Here is a 22507-nt window from a genome sequence, read left to right as displayed (position 1 = left end):
GATAATACAAATCGTACAACCCTGAGAGTACAACATATAGTAGAGCTTTATAAAGCAGCTTTACTTAATTTTTAAGCAAGTTTCATTTTCTCACCTGCTGTATTTATAATTAAACGATTGTAATAAAAAAAATTATAATTTTAAAATTTGTCTATTTCTACTTTGTCATAGAAAGGAATATGAACCTCTATTTGCTAATACTTCCGAATCTTTTTCAATACGAAGCATTGATGCCAAAAGTCGCATTCGACGCGGATAAATTTAATGCGATCCAATACTTTTCAATGCGAAGCCTCAACCACTGCTGTCTCACATTCAGCGCGGTAAAGTTTTATGCGAACCAATACTTTTCAATCCCTTTCTTCGCATCAGAAAGCAGAATTCAGAAGTATTCAAAATATCAATACTTTTTAATTCTTTTCAATCCAACATTTTATGCAGGGACTCTATCGATTAAAAAAAAGGTTACCGATTTCTGCTTAAAAAATGTGTAAGTTATTTGATGGATATAAAGTATCATTTAAGAAAGGTATTGAATTTGGCGAGGATCGGTGAAGGAGTTACCGATTTTTGCTTAAAAAGTTACATGTATTAGTTATACATGTAATTTTATATAGAGTATCATTAAAAAAAGGTTGGTATTGAATTTGGCGATAATCGGTAAAAAGGTTCTTTCTTTATATTGAATTTTTCAAAATTTTAAATGCCTTTAACTCAAGAAGTGATCAACCAAATCTTAAAGAATTATATATGAAATAAGGGTAAAAAAGACTGAAGAATGTAATAAAATTAGAAATAGTCCAATATTTCAAAATTTATCCATCCAATAACTTAGGGTAGATTGAGGCAAATCGGATTAATATAAGTTTTAAGACAATTTTCGTTAGTGTTTTATTTTAAACGAGCTATTTTATCGTTCTAATTAGTAATCCGATTTGCCTCGGTCTACCTTATACATTTTTTAGGCAGAAATCGGTAACCCTTCCACTAATCTTCGCCAAATTCAAAACAACCTCCCTTTAATGATACCTTACATATAAGATTACATGTATGACTTGTACACTTTTTAGGCAAAAATTTGTAACCCCTTCACCGATCATTGCCAAATTCAACACCAATCTATCTTTAATGATACTCTATCCAAAAAAAAAGTGTGCAAGTAGAAACTTGCACATTGCTTCTTCATAGTTTTTAAATGTGCAAGTGAAAACTTGTACATTGCTTTCTCATAGTTTTTAAGTGTGCAAGTAGAAACCTCCCAGGTAGCAAACACAAGTCATTTTGACGTCAAATTTTGGTCCTTTACTGACCATTCCTGACGTCACTAACTGGCGGCATAATGACGTTAAAATGACGGTCTAATGTCACAGACAATTGACGTCATTTTCTGACGTCTTATTGACGGCAAAAATAGTTCCATTGTACGACATACCGGTTTCTAGAAATGTTTTTGATGAAATTAAAATATTAAAATGTCTACTTGATAAACGTTTATAAAAAAATGTTCTTTTTCATTATCTAAGAAAAAAAAACTTTTTTAACTGTTTTGTTTACATGCCATGTGCGTATAGCCGCTCTCAAGGCGGTCACCCATCCTAGTACAGTACCGCGTCCGAGTCGCTTGACTTCGATGATCCAGTGGACAGTGACGATCTTCTCACCCTGATGCTTCCTTATTAACTGTACTTGTCTATAACAGGTACATCTTTAAAGTGTTCAAAATTCTTGTAATGATAATCTTCTTGATAGCTATAACACTGCGTGAAATAGTTATCATAAAACTATAATCACACGCAACTACATCCACTTATACCATAAATTCGCCACTTCAATCATAAAGTTGCGAAACAAACACATTGTAGTTAATTTTGTGGTTTTTATTTTATTATTACTTTATTAAACAATATTAAGAAGTAAAAATAGTTATATTACAAAAAGACATTATTTGGACGACTTTAAGACGTCTTTAGATGGTCTAAGAAATGACGTTTTATAAACGTCCATTATTAGTCGCCGATGTCATAGGTTAACCTAACCAAAAATGACTAAAAATAGACGTCATAATGACGTTATGGAATAACGTCAGTATAATGTCATTTTTAAAGACATAGTCGCTTTTTGGTCATTTGACGTCATTTGTACAAACATGACTAGTATTTGACGTCAAAATGACTTGTGTTTGCTACCTGGGCTGCACATTACTTCCTCTATGAGGAAGCCAAATTAATAAATATCTACTAATAAATTAAAAAAACAGGCTTCTTCATAGAGAAAGCAATGTGCAGGTTTCTACTTGCACACTTAAAAACTATAAGGAAGCAATGTGCAAGTTTCTACTTGCACACTTAAAAACTATGAGAAAGCAATGTACAAGTTTCCACTTGCACACTTAAAAACTATGAGGAAGCAATGTACAAGTTTCTACTTGCACATTTAAAAACTAAGAGGAAGCAATGTGCAAGTTTCTACTTGTTAAAAAAATTTTGAATTTTTTTAGAAATGTCCGTGGTTGCTCTAACTTCCGCAAATATTGAGATATCGGGCTTAATTTTTTTTTAATCGATAGAATATCATTTGAGAAAGGTTGGTATTGAATTTAGCGATAATCGGTAAAGGGCTTCTTTCTTTATAAAATTTTGAATTTTTTTAGAAATGCCCGTGGTTGCTCTAACTTTTGTAAATTTTGAAATATTGGGCTATTTCTAATTTTATTATATTCTTCAGTCTTTTCTACCCCTATTTCATATATAATTCTTTAAGATTTGGCGAAGATCGATGAAGGAGTTATCGATTTCTGCTCAAAAAGTTACATGTATAAGTTGTATATGTAATTTTATATAGAGTATCATTGAAAAAAGGTTGATATTTTGAATTTGGCGATAATCGGTAAAAGGGTTCTTTCTTTATAAAATTTTGAATTTTTTGAGGATCGGTGAAGGAGTTATTGATTTTTGCCTAAAAAGTGGACAAGTTATACATGTAATCTCTATATATAGAGTATCATTAAAGGAAGGTTGTTCTGAGTTTGGCGAGGATCGGTGAAGGAGTTACCGATTTTTGCTTAAAAAGTTACATGTATAAGTTATACATGTAATTTTATGTAGAGTATCATTAAAAGAAAGTTGGTATTGAATTTGGCGATAATCGGTAAAAAGGTTCTTTCTTTATACAAAATTTTGAATTTTTGAGAAATGTCTCTGGTAGTTTTAACTTCCGCAAATTTTGAGATATTGGGTTATTTCTAATTTTATTATATTCTTCAGTCTTTTCTACCCCTATTTCATATATAATTCTTTAAGATTTGGTTGATTAGACCCAGCTTTATACGCGATCTAAGGTCTATAATATTTGGAAAAATGTCTGTGGTTGCTTTAACTTCCGCAAATTTTGAGATATCGGGTTATTTCTAATTCTGTTATATTCTTCAGTTTTTTCTTGAATTTGGCGAGGATCGGTGAAAGGATTACCGATTTCTGCTTAAAAAGTTACATGTATAAGTTATACATGTAGTTTTATATAGAGTATCATTAAAGAAGGTTGGTATTGAACAAAATGGAAATAAGATATATCTGCAATTAGTAGGGATCATTTTAGTAAAAACATTAATTATTTAATTGATTTTTGTAAGAGTATAACAGATATTAGTATAACAGATATTAGTTGCAATAAAGCTTTATCACAATAAAAAAAGTGTGCAAGTAGAAACTTGCACATTCCTCATAGTTTTTAAGTGTGCAAGTAGAAACCTGCACATTGCTTCCTCATAGTTTTTAAGTGGACAAATAGAAACTTGCACATTGCTTCCTCATAATTTTTAAGTATGCAAATTATAAATTTGAACATTACTTCCTCACAATTTTTAAGTATGCAAATTATGAATTTGCACATTGCTTAATCAACATTTTATTTCGCTCATAAAGCTTCCTTTATGAGGAAGCCAGATTAATAAATATCTACTAATAATTATGCATAAAAACAGGATTCCTCATAGAGAAAGCTTTATGAGCGAAATAAAATGTTGATTAAGCAATGTGCAAATTTATAATTTGCATACTTAAAAATTGTGAGGAAGTAATGTTCAAATTTATAATTGGCATACTTAAAAACTATGAGGAAGCAATGTGCAGGTTTTTACTTGTCTTTCAATATTTTTTTCGAAAAAAATCGAAAAAAGTTCAAAAAAAGCTCGAAAAAATTAGAAGCGAACGCCGGCCCACTTTAAGTCAAGGCTTGAAAATTTTGATATCTGATTTTTGAAAATTTTTTCAGATTTTTAAATTGTGGCCATCAATATGTCGGTTTAAAAAATTATAACTAAATTAATTTTATAAAAAAAATTTTGAGTGCATTTAAGAGTTGGAACAATAACATAAAAAATCGCTGATCAAATCCGAGAGGTCGAGGGTCAAACCCAGGTCGATTTGGCATGGAATGCCCCATTATATATATATATATATATATATATATATATATATATGTATATATATATATATATATATATATATATATAGCTCTCTCTCTCTCCCTCTCTCCCTCTCTCCCTCTCTCCCTCTCTCCCTCTCTCTCCCTCTCTCTCCCTCTCTCTCCCTCTCTCTCCCTCTCTCTCCCTCTCTCTCCCTCTCTCTCCCTCTCTCTCCCTCTCTCTCTCCCTCTCTCTCCCTCTCTCTCCCTCTCTCTCCCTCTCTCTCCCTCTCTCTCCCTCTCTCTCCCTCTCTCTCCCTCTCTCTCCCTCTCTCTCTCCCTCTCTCTCCCTCTCTCTCTCTCTCTCTCTCTCTCTCTCTCTCTCGGCACAATACACTCACCTATTCTGCACAATTGTTTTCCAAAATTAATCAAAAAATTCGGATAATAATTCGGATACTCCATACATAGCACTGTCATGCGCATGCTTTTGTTTAAAGTAAGATGGCGTATATTTTTTTCTCTCTCGCAAAATTTTGCCACAACTGTCAAGTTGGCCAGACTCTCATTAGAGGGACTCTAGTATATATATATTATATATTCCATACATTTTCTCTGATATTAAATTAGGTAATTATTTAGAATACGGGTTCCACCTCGAATACCGATAAAATTATGCTCACACGAAACTAAATTATTTAATTAAATAGCTGTAATCGTTAATTGGCGGTAATAAAAATGAATTTATATGGAAAAGAAAAGGACAATATCAGTTTACCACAATCAATCAATTTTGACGAAACTAAATTGAAAAATGTCATTGTTAACACGCACAAATGTTTTCACAACTTAAAAAATGCAGAAACTAATAAAAGAATTCAAAGGTATTTATTTAAAAACCACTATTATTATTTTATATTAGTGCATGCATGCATGTGTATGTATATTTATTTAGTTTTTATACTTCTCTTTTTGTTCTATTTTTTATTTTATTTTTTATTTTATTAATATTATTAATAACATTTGTAATAAATCTGCGTAGTTTAATTATTATTATTATTTACTCTATATCTTTAAAAGAATTAAGCCATCATATATAATAAAGTTTCTTCTACATTTATTATTTATTTATTTATCATATAGTTCTATTGTAGCCATGCATGCAATCACTTGACAAATGTGAACATTCAGTAGCACAGAAGTAGACATGATAACTTCATTTAGAAACATTGAATAACCATTGCAATATTTTCCGATAAAAAATTTTCCTATAAAAATTATATACCTACATATAATTATATTTACTACAGGGTGTCCCATTTTAACTTGGACAGCAAAATATCTCAAAAACTAAGCTCCACATACAAAAATGTTTCAGACAAAAGTTGTATGGTTTCAAGGGGGACATAAGATGGTACCATTGGTTTGACCTTGAACAGTTTGTTGAAGGTCACATGAAGGTGACTTTCAATTTCTTAAATGGAACGTACCTTTTCTCATTACATATTCTTGTAGATTATCTCGAGAGCTTTCCAAAACACTATAATTAAGTGTACTTCTACCAAGTACTTTTCGAGTTATGAGGCCCCAAAGTAGTACTTTGCAGTATATTGGCACAAAGTGCAAAATATCTTGTATGTTGTATTGTTATGGGGTCAAGTTGATCCTTACGTATCATTCAGGTTGATTTGACTGACAAAAGCAAGATCGAGGTCTAGCCAAAGCAAGATCGAGGTTGATCCGGCTAGCAAAAGCAAGATCGAGGTCTAGCCAAAGCAAGATTGAGGTTGATCCGGCTAGCAAAAGCAAGATCGAGGTCTAACCAAAGCAAGATCGAGGTTGATCCGGCTAGCAAAAGCAAGATCGAGGTCTAGCCAAAGCAAGATTGAGGTTTGCTAGCCGGATCAACCTCGATCTTGCTTTTGCTAGCCGGATCAACCTCAATCTTGCTTTGGTTAGACCTCGATCTTGCTTTTGCTAGCCGGATCAACCTCGATCTTGCTTTGGCTAGACCTCGATCTTGCTTTTGTCAGTCAAATCAACCTGAATGATACGTAAGGATCAACTTGACCCCATAACAATACAACATACAAGATATTTTGCACTTTGTGCCAATATACTGCAAAGTACTACTTTGGGGCCTCATAACTCGAAAAGTACTTGGTAGAAGTACACTTAATTATAGTGTTTTGGAAAGCTCTCGAGATAATCTACAAGAATATGTAATGAGAAAAGGTACGTTCCATTTAAGAAATTGAAAGTCACCTTCACGTGACCTTCAACAAACTGTTCAAGGTCAAACCAATGGTACCATCTTATGTCCCCCTTGAAACCATACAACTTTTGTCTGAAACATTTTTGTATGTGGAGCTTAGTTTTTGAGATATTTTGCTGTCCAAGTTAAAATGGGACACCCTGTATATGTCCATATGTTTTTATTTTATTTTGTATATAATTTCTGTTCATATACGTAGAAAAAAAAACAATCCTGATAGCATATATTGCTTTCATATATACATTATTTGAATGTACACAACGTAAGCATTTGTAAGACATTTCGCAAACATTTATGAATGATATCACAGTATAACGAAAGTCCTATTACTCGTGTCCGAGCGTGATGACTTCTCTTCATATACATGTGTTGCGCACGTAGATCATACACATTGTATATGGGACCTACAGTTTAACGTCGATTCCGAACGGCTATATTTTTTTAGAGAAGTGTTCATGGCAAGAATATTCTTCGGTGGTTTGCCATTGCCTTCCGAGAGGAGAACGAGCGAATATAATTTTTCTAGCTCTACCGAGGATCGAACCCGGGAATTCGACTCAATAGACCAGTGCGCTGTCTACTAGGCCACGCTCGTCCTCGCAGTATAGAGTTCCTATAAAAGAGTTATGCGAGGTCTACAATGCGAATCGTGAGTCGTGAGTTGTAAGAAATGGACCAATCACAATCGAATTTGAGGAAATAATCGACTGTGATTGGTCAATTTCTTGCGACTCACGACAATACGACTCACATTGTAGACCCCGCATTAGGACACCGTTATACCCATACAGCACAAAAAGTTGAAACAACGTTGCTGAGACGTTGCAATGTTGAATGTTGAGGTATAAATATCTTTCTAACGTTGATAATCTATGTTGATTCAATCAACATTGATTCTTTATGTTGCTACAATATTGAAACAATTCATTGAACAAATTATTAATTTTTCGAAATTTAAATAAAAATATTGAAAAGAAATTTTCACAACACCTCCACGGAAAGTTCGGCTTTCCATGCCTGTAGGGGTGCGTTCAGATTCCTTACTCCGAGTAGAAATATTAACCCGATGCCGTTCAGATAGCATCCGAGTAAGTATTTTTCGACTCGATAGACTGCGTTCAGATCGCTGGGTTGAAGTAATCGAGTTAACTCTAGAGTCGAATTCTCAACCTACCATTTTTCATCGGTTAAGAAGTAACTCGGCGTGTTTCAGCGGTAAGTTTGAAATTGAGTGACGAGAGCGACGAGAGTGATTCAACATGAGTGACAATCAGATTAATGCTGCAGAAGCGGACCCGACTCGCCACGAATTGGTGAGGTCGGAAAATGGGGAGATTGTCCGTGCCGAGGGACACATTGTCGTGTTCGACAATATTGGTAAGTATATGACTCAAGTGTTGTGAACGGGAATTGCGAGGGAGAGGTTAGGTGTCGAACTAGCTCCTATTGGTTTTGTTGCAATAATCTTTCTCTGTTAACAGATAAAAATATGTACTGCGTTCTCGAAAATGAGAGAAATCTCCGGCTCTTCGGTCTCATACCAACTGCCTTACAATTTGATACAGGTTAGGTTATATATTATATGTATTGAATTTGGCTCATATAGGCCAGGTGATTCGTGACTGCTCCAATAGTTGAAAGGATTTACATTGTTCTTGTACGTTGCAGTTCCTGAAACGAGCATGTCATCATCAGAGACCTTAGGCTCACATCCGGACAGCCCGTACACGATCGACTCGTATCACGCGTTGCCAAGGAACCTGCTTCGCAGTCGCGACGAATCCATATCCATGCGGGGTCACAGTCCCTCACCCTGCGACAGCCTTCGCAGCAGCAGCACGCAATCGAAGAGGGTGACGGACCCTGCAACCGTGAGAGATAATTCTAGCCAATTGTTGTCCGTGCCGAGTCTCAGCTTGTCCTTGGAGAGGAGAGCTTCCGAAGGTACGGTCGCGCGAAACCGTCGCGATCCCGCCAGCCAGATCGCTCTGGCCGAGGAGATCATCAAGCTATCCGAGCACTTGCGCTCGATCGCCATGGAGTCGCGGGTGAATGAGGAAAATAACGGAGGCCCAATGGAAGCGCAGCGGTTCACCAGGAGGCCCGGTGATGTCGGGAATAATCGCGATACCTACTCGAGGAGTAATGTTAAAGTGACGTCTCACGTCGATAAAGAGACCAACGAGATCACGGAGAAACTGTCTAGTATCACTCGGCAGCGAAAGCTCAACGGAACGACCTTTCATAGTAGCCGCAGCTTTGACAGGCACAATCTCGATCCAAATTTCGGTAACGTGTTCGTGGCCCTGAGGAGAACGAGCATCGGCGATGGTGATATATCCGAGAGACATCCGACACACATCAGAACATATTTTTAGTATACATCAGTAAACTGCTCATAAATAAGTAGTGCAACTGTGACTCTGTTACTACGTTTACGCGAGCGTTACTTCTGTAGTAACTTACGATAATTCCTTCGCGTAAACGAGTGAATTATCGTAAGTTACTACAGAAGTAACGCTCGCGTAAACGTAGTATGTGCTTTGTACTTACCTGGAAGTGCCAATTAATTTGTGATAATTTTATGTGTACATTTTGTACCTGATACATGTGATTGTCATTATCCAAAGATATTTTTAAGAATTGTCTTATAGTAAGGTAAGATACAAAGAGTATTATCAAATTTTAATATTAATATTATTTTTGTTTCCTGTTTAGATATAGGTACTGTCCTAATATCAATATCTTTAATTTAAAAAAGAGAGAAAGATTGTCTACAGTTTATTCTGATTTCTCTAGTCTGTTTAGAGTATAAAAGAAGTTAATTTTGTTTCTTAATTATTATATTTTTAGTTCTGTTGCGAAAATGCGTCTTTTTCTACTTATAACTGATGTTTATAGAAGATGTTTGCAGAATAAAGAAATTTATGTTCATTTGTATATTATTTATTACAATCCTTGTTACAACTGTATTTATAGGTAAACAGTCGATCTGTCAATTATCTCTTACGAGAAGGGCCACAAGGTGGGCTCTCTTAGCTTCACCCTCTTGAAAGCGTATGTTGTTATTATCATCATCATCGTTCTCCCGTTCTTGTTGCCTTACAACTTCAAGACCTTCCTCAATAAAATCATCAACATTATCTTCTTCTACCTGGTCATCTTCTAGCCCATCCAGACAAATGTTGTGCAGCACACAACAAGCAAGAATAAAACTTGGAATTAAGTCCACCCTTTTCATATCTAAATGCTTCAGTCGTCGAAATCTTCCCTTCAGCAGTGCAAAAGAACGTTCAACGACTTGTCTTGACTGCGACAGTACTGTATTGAAACGCTTGTGTGCCTGAAAAAGAAAATTCACAATAGTTCAAAAGCACTGATAGGTACAGACAGTTCTGTTTAACAGACTCAAGATAAATTCTCAATGAAACTTACTCGTGTTAGGCGACCATTGTCAATGTAGGGAGGAATGCACCATGACAACACAGGGTATGCCTTGTCAGCTATGATGTATTTACCATTTGGGAAGAGAGCATTCACATTACGCTCTGCATCCAGAAACAAGTCAGAGTTCTGGAAAATGCGTCGATCACCCACTGAACCAGGGTAACCAGCAAAACAGTCAGTAAACCTCAGTTCTGAATCACACACTGCCTGAAGAACTACAGCATAATCTCTTTTTCTTGTCTTATAATGCAGTGAGTGTTCCTAGGGCACAAAACAGAAAAATATACCATATGAACAATACAGAAAGTATGATAATACATGTAATAAGATAAAAGATAAACCTTAGGAGCCTCAATGCTTATATTACAGCCATCAATCGCACCAATTACATTGGGCATATTGGAAAGACGCTGGAACTTTTGTTTCACAGAATCAAGATGATCTCCTGCTGGCCACTTAATGATATTTTTTGCCATGTCGTTGAGACCTGCAACAACGCGCTGGATGCTGGCATTCACAGATGACTTTGCGAGATCATGCTTCAGACCCACAGACCTGGTATAAGAACAGCACAATCAGCATTTATATTGAATATAAGCTGTTAGGTTACTAAATTCATGCATTCAATTTTATATAAATACATTACCTGAAAGAATCTGGTGTTGCTAGCAGCCACAGCGAAGCAAGCAATTGCGTACGAACAGGGATGCAAGGTTTATTACCAGTATCTCCTGCCAAAATAGGTCCAAGACGATTTTCTAGCAGTGCAAATGTGCTAGGCAGCATTCGATAATTTTCACGGAACTGTTTTGTATTAAATCTTGGGACTGTGTTTTCCACATAACCTTCAATTCGCACAGCTTTCCTCGACGGGCCACGTAGCCTTAGATGGGCTTCCAATAAAAATGCCTCGGCTAACTCGTCCTCCTCGTCATCACTTTCTAGCGTTGCACTGAACAATAATGTGAATAGTTGTTTGCTCGCATAAATAGCCGTAAGAATGGCATTTCTTCGGCCATCCATAACTTATGTAAGCGGCAGAATGTGACGACTAAAATGTCAAGTAGATATAATAAGAAAACTATTCTAACTGTTTTATACCAAACTCTTACACTTATTTGTATACCTCTCGCCGCTTTATTTAACCCAAAAAGCGACTCGGACCGTTCAGAGCCACAGCCTTACTCAGAGTAAATCGTTCGGGTTAGAGTCGAAACTCTAGCCAACTCAACCCCAGTCGTCGGGTTGGGAATCTGAACACACCCTAGAGGGGCGAAAGTGGCCAATTTCACGCTGGAAAGTTGATACTTTCCACCCTGTATAGCGGGCGGAAAGTTGTTACTCCCTAGGGAGGAAAATTGGTACCTTCTGCCCCGTATAGCGGGCAGAAAGTAAAGTAACGGGCAATACAAAATCAAGGAAATAATCCGATCTTCCAATTTGAAAATTGTAATGTAAATATTAAATTCATTAACTAATAAGACTTTTTCTTTGTAAAAATTATATTAATTTCAATAAATAAAAAAATAATTACTATTTCAAAAAAGTGTGCAAATTAGAAACTTGCACATTGCTTCCTCATCATTACAGATCGCTACCATTGCTATTGCTCCTATTTTATTTCGCTCACAAAGCTCCTCTATGAGGAAGCTTGTATTTTATTCGATGCATAATTATTAGTATTTATTAGTTTGGCTTCCTCATAGAGAAAGCTTTATGAAATAAACTATAGGATCAATGGTAGCGATCTGTAATAATGAGGAAGCAATGTGCAAGTTTCTAATTTGCACACTTTTTTTTAATTTTAAATTTAATCTTTTTATGAATTGATAGAGGGTTAGCTTAGTAGCACGAGTGGGGTTTTACAATCGACGCAATGTCAAATCAATGTTGACTTTGGGAGTTCAGGCTACATGGTCCATATATGGACTTAGAAAGGACTTAAGAATATAATAGAATTATAAATAGCCTGATATCTCAAAATTGGCGGAAATTAGAGCAACCACGGACATTTCTCAAAAAATTCAAAATTTTATAAAGAAAGAACCTTAATTTTTACCGATTATCGCCAAATTCAATACTAACCTTCTTTTAATAATATTCTATATAAAATTATATGTGTAACTTATACATGTAACTTTTTGAGCAGAAATCGGTAACTCCTTCACCGATCGTCGCCAAATTCAATACCTTCCTTAAATGATATTCTATCCATCAAATAATTTACACATTTTTTAAGTAGAAATCGGTAACCCTTTCACCGATCCTCGCAAAATTCAAAACAACTTTATTTTAATGATACTCAATATAAAATTACATGTACATCTTATATACTTTTTAAGCAGAAATCGGTAATCCCTTCACCGATCCTCGCCAAACTCAGAACAACCTTCCTTTAATGATACTCTATATATAGAGATTACATGTATAACTTGTCCACTTTTTAGGCAAAAATCGGTAACCCCTTCACCGATTCTTGCCAAATTCAACACCAACCTACCTTTAATGATACTCTATCCATAAAAAAAAATTAAGCTCAATATCTCAAAATTTGCGGAAATTAGAGTAATCATGTAAATTTTTTTAGATAGAAATCGGTAACCCCTTTATTATTAGCAATTTTTCTAATTCTATTTATATTCTTCAGTTTTTTCTACCCCTATTTCACATATAATTCTTTAAGATTTGGTTAATCAGTTCTTAAATTATAGAAATTTCGGTAAATTTGGCACATACATACATACATACACACACATACACACACGGCCATTTTTAAAAATTGCGATTTTCCGACGTTTTAGAACATTTTGAACACATTGGCATCAAAAACTAAAGAAACAATTTTTTCTTCGGTCTTTTCTACCCCTATCATACTATCACATATACTTTATATCATATATATATATATATATACTAGCTGGTTACCCGGGCTTCGCCCCGGAGGACATATGTAATAAGACACGCAAATACTCTCTCTCTCTCTCTCTCTTTCTCTCTCTCTCTCTCTCTCTCTCTCTCTCTCTCTCTCTCTCTCTCTCTCTCTCTCTCTCTCTCTCTCTCTCTCTCTCTCTCTCTCTCTCTCTCTCTCTCTCTCTCTCTCTCTCTCTCTCTCTCTCTCCCCCTTCCTCTCCCTCCCTCTCTCTCCCTCCCTTTCCCTCTCTCTCCCTCTCTTTCCCTCTCTCTCCCTCTCCTCTCCCCTCTCTCTCCCTCTCTCTCCTCCCTCTCTCCCTCTCTCTCCCTCTCTCTCCCCTCTCTCTCCCTCTCTCTCCCTCTCTCTCCCTCTCTCTCCCTCTCCTCTCTCTCTCCCTCTCTCTCCCTCTCTCTCCCTCTCTCTCCCTCTCTCTCCCTCTCTCTCACTCTCTCTCCCTCTCCCCTCTCTCCCTCTCTCTCCCTCTCTCTCCCTCTCTCTCCCTCTCTCTCCCTCTCTCTCCCTCTCTCTCCCTCTCTCTCCCTCTCTCCCTCTCTCTCCCTCTCTCTCCCTCTCTCTCCCTCTCTCTCCCTCTCTCTCCTCTCTCTCTCTCTCTCTCTCTCTCTCTCTCCTCTCTCTCCCTCTCACTCCCTCTGTCTTCTTCTCTCTCCCTCTGTCTTCCTCTCTCTCCCTCTTCCTCCCCCCTCCCTCCCTCCCTCCCTCTCCCACCCTCTCCCCCCCCCCCCCACCCTCTCCCTCCCTCTCCCTCCCTCTCCCTCCCTCTCCCTCCCTCTCCCTCCCTCTCTCTCCTTCTCTCTAAAGTTCAATTCCGTCGTATACAATTCTTTGAGATTCACTCAATTATTACCTAAAAAATTGGAAAAATTTCGTAACCGATTTCCAAAAAGATACCGGTTCCCAAAAAGATTGGTAACGAAAAACTATACAGTTTATAGCACTCCCCTTGAAATTCTACCCCTGTTTTATATACAATTCTTTAAAATTTGATCAATTATTTCCCGAAAAATTCGAAAAACTTTTGATACCGGTTTCCAAAAAGATCGGTAACGAAAAATTATACACTTTATGGCACTCCCCGCGAATTTCCCGAAAAATTCGAAAAACTTTTGATACCAGTTTCCAAAAAGATCGGTAACGAAAAATTATACACTTTGTGGCACTCCCCGGGTAATTCTATACCCCTGTTTTATATACAATTCTTTAAAATTCGTTCAATTATTTCTCAAAAAATTAGAAAAATTAAAAAAAGCGGTTTCCAGACAATCGGTAACAAAAAACTATACACACAGTGACACTTCCCGGGAAATTCTACCCCTATTTCATATACTTTTGGTAAAAATTCGGTCCATTGGTTTCCGAGATCATCGAACACAAATCTATACTATTATTATAAAGAGACTGAGTTTGTCAGTTTGATTGTTTCTCGAAAAATTAGAAAAATTAAAAAAAGCGGTTTCCAGAAAATCGGTAACAAAAAACTATACACACAGTGACACTTCCCGGGAAATTCTACCCCTATTTCATATACTTTTGGTAAAAATTCGGTCCATTGGTTTCCGAGATCATCGAACACAAACAATCAAACTGACAAACTCTGTCTCTTTATAATAATAGTATAGATATATATATATATATACTTCATACTATAATATAAAACCCGACTGTTTGCCTGTCTGTCTGTCTGTCTGTCTGTCCGTCTGTCCGCGAACTACTTATTCGTTAGTGGACCAAAGAGCATCGGCAAAAAATGCCCGTTTTCGGTACCTCGATTTTTGAAACTTTTTTTATGCCAAATGGTTACTTATGATGACCCAATAATCCCTGCAAAATTTTAAGAGGAGCATACGCCCCGTTTAAGAAATATAGGGGGTCAAAGTTGACCATTTCCAATCAAAAAATATAGCAGCTTCACATTTATACTCCAATAATAATGTCCAAAAAATTCAGCCGAAATAGTTCTTTTAAGATTTTTGGCTGCTGATTACGAATCTGAAGTCAGATTTTTAAAATTCAAAATGGCGGATCCAATATGGCGGACTGATTTTTTCAAAATTCATCGGATTCACTTGAAACTCGTTACTCGGGGGTTTTTGGGGTCGCTGATTACGAATCTGAAGTCAGATTTTAAAAATTCAAAATGGCGGATCCAATATGGCGGACTGATTTTTCTTAAATTTATCGGATTCACTTGAAACTCGTTACTCGGGGGTTTTGGGGGTCGCTGATTACGAATCTGAAGTCAGATTTTAAAAATTCAAAATGGCGGATCCAATATGGCGGACTGATTTTTCTTAAATTCATCGGATTCACTTGAAACTCGTTACTCGGGGGTTTTGGGGGTCGCTGATTACGAATCTGAAGTCAGATTTTAAAAATTTAAAATGGCGGATCCAATATATCCAACAAAGGCAAGATGTAATAATCCAACCAACGAAGGCAAGATGTAATCGACAATCCAGCCAGCAAAGGCAAGTTGTAATAATCCAACCAACGAAGGCAAGATGTAATGCATAATCCAGCCAGCAAAGGCAAGTTGTAATAATCCAACCAACGAAGGCAAGATGTAATGCATAATCCAGCCAGCAAAGGCAAGTTGTAATAATCCAACCAACAAAGGCAAGATGTAATCGACAATCCAGCCAGCAAAGGCAAGTTGTAATAATCCAACCAACAAAGGCAAGATGTAATCGACAATCCAGCCAGCAAAGGCAAGATGTAATAATCCAACCAACAAAGGCAAGATGTAATGCCAAATCCAGCCAGCAAAGGCAAGATGTAATAATCCAACCAACGAAGGCAAGATGTAATCGACAATCCAGCCAGCAAAGGCAAGATGTAATAATCCAACCAACAAAGGCAAGATGTAATGCATAATCCAGCCAGCAAAGGCAAGATGTAATAATCCAACCAACAAAGGCAAGATGTAATCGACAATCCAGCCAGCAAAGGCAAGTTGTAATAATCCAACCAACAAAGGCAAGATGTAATGCATAATCCAGTCAGCAAAGGCAAGATGTAATAATCCAACCAACAAAGGCAAGATGTAATCGACAATCCAGCCAGCAAAGGCAAGATGTAATAATCCAACCAACAAAGGCAAGATGTAATCGACAATCCAGCCAGCAAAGGCAAGATGTAATAATCCAACCAACAAAGGCAAGATGTAATGCATAATCCAGCCAGCAAAGGCAAGATGTAATAATCCAACCAACAAAGGCAAGATGTAATCGACAATCCAGCCAGCAAAGGCAAGATGTAATAATCCAACCAACAAAGGCAAGATGTAATGCCAAATCCAGCCAGCAAAGGCAAGATGTAATAATCCAACCAACGAAGGCAAGATGTAATCGACAATCCAGCCAGCAAAGGCAAGATGTAATAATCCAACCAACAAAGGCAAGATGTAATGCCAAATCCAGCCAGCAAAGGCAAGATGTAATAATCCAACCAACGAAGGCAAGATGTAATGCATAATCCAGCCAGCAAAGGCAAGATGTAATGCCAAATCCAGGATGGAATGGAATGTTAATGAAATGATGATCTGCTGATCGTCTTTTGTTTTCAGGGTTTCGTAACTCTAGGCCGAACTGTTTAAAACGAGACTCAGTCCGCTCGACGCTCACCGCTCCTAGGTAGAATATAGGTCCAATGTAAGGAAAAATAGGTCCATTGTAGGATAAAATAGGTTCTATGTAGGTTTAATGTAGTGACAAAGAAGATTTAGTGTTGGTTAAAAGTTAGTTCACCGTTAGATTCGTGATCAACGACCCCAAAAACCCCCGAGTAACGAGTTTCAAGTAAATCCAATAAATTTTGAAAAAATCAGTCCGCCATATTGGATCCGCCATTTTGAATTTCTCTAAACTGACTTCAATTTCGTAATCAGCGACCCCAAAAACCCCCGAGTAACGAGTTTCAAGTGAATCCGATAAATTTAAGAAAAATTCGTCCGCCATATTGGATCCGCCATTTTGAATTTTTAAAATCTGACTTCAGATTCGTAATCAACAGCCAAAAATCTTAAAAGAACCATTTTGGCTGAATTTTTTGGACATTATTATTGGAGTATAAATGTGAAGCTGCTATATTTTTTGATTGGAAATGGTCAACTTTGACCCCCTATATTTCTTAAACGGGGCGTATGCTCCTCTTCAAATTTTGCAGGGATTATTGGGTCATCATAAGTAACCATTTGGCATAAAAAAAGTTTCAAAAATCGAGGTACCGAAAACGGGCATTTTTTGCAGGGGGCTTGCCGATGCTTTTTTTACCAAAAGTATATGAAGTAGGGGTAGAATTTCCCGGGGAGTGTCCATAAAGTGTATAATTTTTCGTTACCGATTTTTTGGAAACCAGTTCCGAATTTTTCCAATTTTTCGGGAAATAATTGACCGAATCTTAAAGAATTATATATGAAATAGAGGTAGAAAGAACTAAAGAATGTAATAGAATTAGAAAAATTGCTAATAGTAAAGGGGTTTCCGATTTCTGTTAATAAAAAATGTACGTGATTGCTCCAATTCCCGCAAACTTTGAGATATTAAGCTGAATTTTTTTTATGGATAATTTTTATGGATAATTTTTTGTTACCGATTTTTTGGAAACCGGTTTGAAAATTATTCAAATTTCGAGAAATAATAAGTATTAATTGACCGATTTTCTTAAAACCAGTACCAAAATTTTTTTAATTTTTGGAGGATAAGTTTAATTTTTTATTAATGGATCAATTTTCTTGAAATTAGTGACAAAATTTTTCTAATTTTTTGTTGATGATTTTGATGAAACTGGTACCAAAAGATTACTAATTTTATGGGGATGGCTATTATGGGGTTGAAAATTGGAGGTTTTATGGGGTTTTATTGATGGGTGAGTTTGGGGAGAGGGGAATGGATTTTCAGCCCGCGCGAAGCGCGGGCGAAAAATTTAGTTTCATATATAATTCTTTAAAATTTGATTGATTAGACCTATAGCTTTATATCCGATCAAAGGTCCATATACGAGGTTTATGAAAACAAAGCTTCCTCTATGAGGAAGCAAAAAGGATCGGTTGCTCAGTGTCCAGAGAAAGAAACGGACGTTGAGTAACCTATCTCTTTTTTTCTTCGTGCTCGGCTTCTAACAAGGGAACGGTCGGGGGTGTCCGAGACCGATTTGGATGCGCTTTGGATATGTTGTTGAGCATCAAAAAATATTAGACTCGTATTTTTTTTTTGCGGCTTATCTCGACGTTTAGGGGTTGAAACAACCCCTCGAAAATAACGGATTTTATAGTTTTTAGCGAATATCTTCGAAAATATAAGGCGTATGAAAAAAAGTTTGGTACAAAAGGTTTATGGCTTTTTGTGCTCTTTACAATGGCGTAATCAGATTTTTCAAATTTGTCACATTTTTTAATTTAACCCCACCCCCACCTATTATTTTTGCCAAATATAACAATTTTTCCAACGCAAATTTAAGAGCGTCAAATGCCAAATACATCCATGTGTATTTTTATTATGATACCATTATTAGATTTTTGGCAAGACGAGATGATATGTGGTATAGGCGTCGCGCTGTAGGTAGGTGTTGCGTTATTTCTGTTCAAGTTGCGCCGTACGCTTAAAAATTTCCATTTCAACTTCGGGATGACCGAAAGCGCTGATGCGAAGGCCAGCGCAAGGCTATTTCGAGAGTCCTGGACTAGCAACGGAATGTCGACTCCGATATTATAAATACCACCGCCGAATTGTAAGATCGAGCGGGCAGTCACAAGTTTAAACGTGCGTCACATTAACCGCTACAATAATACACTATCCCAATTATAACTCCGGGACAACCGAAAGCGCTGATGCGAAGGTCAGCACTAGGCGCTGACAGCGAGGAGTTTACGCTATTTCGATAGCGTTAGCACGAAAATAAATAAGCAGGAAGTCCGGAAGGTTATATGGAGTAGGGGAAAGCCTTCGCGCGTTCTGAAGGAAGGCACGGACGGACGGCAGATAGATTTGAGTCGCTGAGCGAGAAGTACATAACATAATTTGGAGAGAGAGAGAGAGAGAGGTGAATAGTTGAAAGCAGTGAAAGTTGCAGAAAGTAGCATTATTACATTGTATGGATTAAACTTCATTCTGAAAGATATTAAAATTAAATATTTGTCTCGAACTTTAATTATATAAATAAATACGCACTTTATAATTAATGGAGTGGTCTTTGTTAGGTTTGATACCGTCTCTTTCCAATTTGCGACTGCCCGCCCGATACAATTCGGCGGTATTTATAATGTCGGAGTCGACATTCCGTTGCTAGTCCAGGACTCTCGAAATAGCCTTGCGCTGGCCTTCGCATCAGCGCTTTCGGTCATCCCGGAGTTGAAATGGAAATTTTTAAGCGTACGGCGCAACTTGAACAGAAATAACGCAACACCTACCTACAGCGCGACGCCTATACCACATATCATCTCGTCTTGCCAAAAATCTAATAATGGTATCATAATAAAAATACACATGGATGTATTTGGCATTTGACGCTCTTAAATTTGCGTTGGAAAAATTGTTATATTTGGCAAAAATAATAGGTGGGGGTGGGATTAAATTAAAAAATGTGACAAATTTGAAAAATCTGATTACGCCATTGTAAAGAGCACAAAAAGCCATAAACCTTTTGTACCAAACTTTTTTTCATACGCCTTATATTTTCGAAGATATTCGCTAAAAACTATAAAATCCGTTATTTTCGAGGGGTTGTTTCAACCCCTAAACGTCGAGATACGCCGCAAAAAAAACACGTGTCTAATGTTTTTTGATGCTCAACAACATATCCAAAGCGCATCCAAATCGGTCTCGGACACCCCCGACCGTTCCCTTGTAAGTATTGCTGTGAGCATATTCCAGTATAGCTATCACAGAAGAAAAGGACATTCTCATTTAGAGAATATCTTTATTTTTGACATGTAAATCTTAAAATGAGATTATATATATATAGCGTAAAACAAAGATAAATTACGCACGCACACACACACACACACACACACACACACACACACACACACACACACACACACACACACACACACACACACACACACACACACACATCAAAGCATTATATATATAATTCAATAAAGAAAAATATATTCTTATTATTCAAAAATAATTTTTATTGATAATGAGGTTTTAAAACCGAATCTGCTGTTCACTTTACTACCACCTCATTACTAGATATCTTGTATATGATATTGTATAGGGGCAATTTCTTGTCGTTTAGACAAACTTTATTTTTTATTAAAAAAAAAACAATGCAAAAATTAATCTTTTAAGGTAAACGTCCCAATAGCCAACCATGTCCCAGTTCCCAACCACTAAGGGGAATATTCCACCTAATTAAGAGATTTTTCGATAAAAATTAATAAATAACCAATTAATTGAGTTCTACGATTTATAATCTATGCATAGGACAACGGTTAAAATAATCCTTGCGCTCTTGGTAGTAATTTTTTCGAGTTTCTTGAGAGTGCACGCGCTGCCCCGGGAAACGAAGCGCATCTGTAAGCCAGTTTGTTAAGAATTGACGAAGTTCAATTGTAACTATGTCGCCTTCATTTTTTATATATATTGAACAAGTTATAGCTTTTTATATTAAGGAAGATGTAGAGAATGCAAATCTAGGGTCGAAATTTAGTTAGAATTGCCGATAAATTGTTAATTTGCATGGTTGGATACTCGGACGTTTCAACCGTATGGTGTACCAATAGCGAACCAAGTGGCTGGATACTGGTACAACCAGGCGATCGGGTAATGTCCCAATTGCCGGACGCAACGAACTCAGCGGCCATAACCTTGATGGAAATTAACACGAACGATCAGCATTGACGCGCGGCATTGTTTACTAGTGTGCTTAAAGTGTGTTTAAAATTACGCTAAACTGAGGCGATTATTCGCAGTAAGTATGATATCTAACATTTTACAAATTTGGCTTCGTCGAACGAGTTCGTTATCGCTATTATGTAGTCAGCAGATTGTTCACATTGGAAAAGTCTTGAACGTAACCTCTAAAAAAAGTTGTCTCTGCTTTCATTTGCGACTGGTTGGTAATAGGGACATCGAGTGGCCGGATATCGGGACATAACAAAAAACTGATGACCGGGTACTGGGACACATCGAGTGGCCCGGTATCGGGACATAACCAAAAACTGATGGCCGAGTACTGAGACATTTCCTTTTCTCGCATTTTCCGAAAAAATCAAATCAACTATTACCGATGGAACTAATTATTGGATGGTTTCCAGAAACTAGAGAATCCAAGCTTTCGTTTCGTCGTATCCGCTTATAAATAAGATTTGTTAATATATATAAAAATTCAATTTCAATTTTCCAGGCGTCTTAAATGGTCCGCTATTGGGACGTTTACCTTATGATGTATACAAACATCAGAGATTATACAAGAGAAAGAAAACATATATGTGGACACATGTTTTATATATAAATATATATTTATACATGTTTTTGAAAAATTTTTTATCGAGTTTATATATCGAAAATTCTAGAATGTAAAGCAAAAATACTTTTATTTCGACATTTAATTAAAAAATTTTTAAATAGATTAAAAGAACGGAATGAAGAATTGGAAGGTAACTTAGAAGATATGAATTGTTTCATCAAAGCTTTGCAAGAAGAAAAAACGCAAGAAATATCCAATTTAAAATCACAAATAACTTCCTATGTTATCAAAATAAAAGAATATAAACATCAATTGATTACTCTTGAAAAATCTAAGATTGATGACAAATTCACTCATACTGCGACAGCTATAAACATAGAAGAAAAATATAAAAACATGCGACTCATGCTCACTTCGCAAATTAAATATTTGGGTAATTATTTCTTAATATTTTATATGATTATTCTGTTTAACAAAAAAGGCACAAAACGACTATAGTCACAGACAGCACATAAAACTAATGGCCAGTCTACAATGAGTCGTTAGTCGTTAGTCAGATGTCGGAAGAAATAGTCATAAGTGTATCGTAAGGCAATCGGAAATCTGTAATCGGTGATCGTAAGAGATGGCATTTGGCCAATCGCTTACGATCGCCGATTACAGACTTCCGATCGTCTTATGATACGTTTATGACTTTTTCCGACTTTCTTCCGACATCTGACTAACGACTATCCATACAGCACAAAATATTTTAAAAATATTTTTTAGGAAGATTAAAATAATTCACAAAAATATTTTCAGAATGTTTCTATGTCCGCCAGATCATGTCAGAAAAATTTTTTCAAAAATATTTTAAAAAAATTGCAAATAAATATATTCAATAATATTTGTAAAATCTTTTAGAAATTGTTCAGGAATCGCGAAATATCTCTCTCCCCATCCGTTGATTTCGAGCGTTAGATTGTATTGCTCGCCGTGTTTTCGTTCCTGTTGTTGATCTGCGAGACCTTGTTGGACCCGACGTATTCCGCGACAGCTAC

The 22507-nt window shown here is 36.5% G+C and overlaps 2 protein-coding genes across 2 annotated transcripts; one reads left to right on the top strand and one right to left on the bottom strand.

The window, feature by feature from the left end:
• The first annotated feature begins 7897 nt into the window (after positions 1 to 7897).
• On the top strand, positions 7898 to 9610 carry LOC139781216 (uncharacterized). Its single transcript, XM_071720045.1, has 3 exons — positions 7898 to 8053; positions 8158 to 8241; positions 8345 to 9610. Exons 1-3 carry the CDS (start codon positions 7936 to 7938, stop codon positions 9052 to 9054), a joined length of 912 nt encoding a protein of 303 aa, XP_071576146.1. The 5' UTR covers positions 7898 to 7935; the 3' UTR covers positions 9055 to 9610.
• On the bottom strand, positions 9601 to 11396 carry LOC139781215 (uncharacterized). The gene is made up of 5 exons (XM_071720044.1): positions 11250 to 11396; positions 10770 to 11174; positions 10465 to 10678; positions 10112 to 10384; positions 9601 to 10019 (listed from the first exon to the last, which is right to left on the bottom strand). Exons 2-5 carry the CDS (start codon positions 11144 to 11146, stop codon positions 9672 to 9674), a joined length of 1212 nt encoding a protein of 403 aa, XP_071576145.1. The 5' UTR covers positions 11147 to 11174; positions 11250 to 11396; the 3' UTR covers positions 9601 to 9671.
• Positions 11397 to 22507: the final 11111 nt, after the last annotated feature.

The sequence above is a fragment of the Temnothorax nylanderi genome, unplaced genomic scaffold (genome assembly GCF_030848795.1).
Source record: "Temnothorax nylanderi isolate EJ_2023f unplaced genomic scaffold, tnyl_v1.0 TNYL_tig0322_pilon, whole genome shotgun sequence".
NCBI classification, from domain to species: Eukaryota; Metazoa; Arthropoda; class Insecta; order Hymenoptera; family Formicidae; genus Temnothorax; species Temnothorax nylanderi.
This window is presented reverse-complemented; position numbering and strand designations above follow the sequence as displayed.

Excerpts from the sequence above, each read along its gene's own strand:
- LOC139781216 (XM_071720045.1), top strand. The coding sequence starts at position 7,936 with ATGAGTGACAATCAGATTAATGCTGCAGAAGCGGACCCGACTCGCCAC. Across the intron at positions 8,054-8,157 it reads TGTCGTGTTCGACAATATTG|ATAAAAATATGTACTGCGTT; the intron begins GTAAGTATATGA and ends CTCTGTTAACAG. Across the intron at positions 8,242-8,344 it reads TGCCTTACAATTTGATACAG|TTCCTGAAACGAGCATGTCA; the intron begins GTTAGGTTATAT and ends TGTACGTTGCAG.
- LOC139781215 (XM_071720044.1), bottom strand. The coding sequence starts at position 11,146 with ATGGATGGCCGAAGAAATGCCATTCTTACGGCTATTTATGCGAGCAAA. Across the intron at positions 10,385-10,464 it reads TAAGCATTGAGGCTCCTAAG|GAACACTCACTGCATTATAA; the intron begins GTTTATCTTTTA and ends TTTGTGCCCTAG. Across the intron at positions 10,020-10,111 it reads ACAATGGTCGCCTAACACGA|GCACACAAGCGTTTCAATAC; the intron begins GTAAGTTTCATT and ends TTTCTTTTTCAG.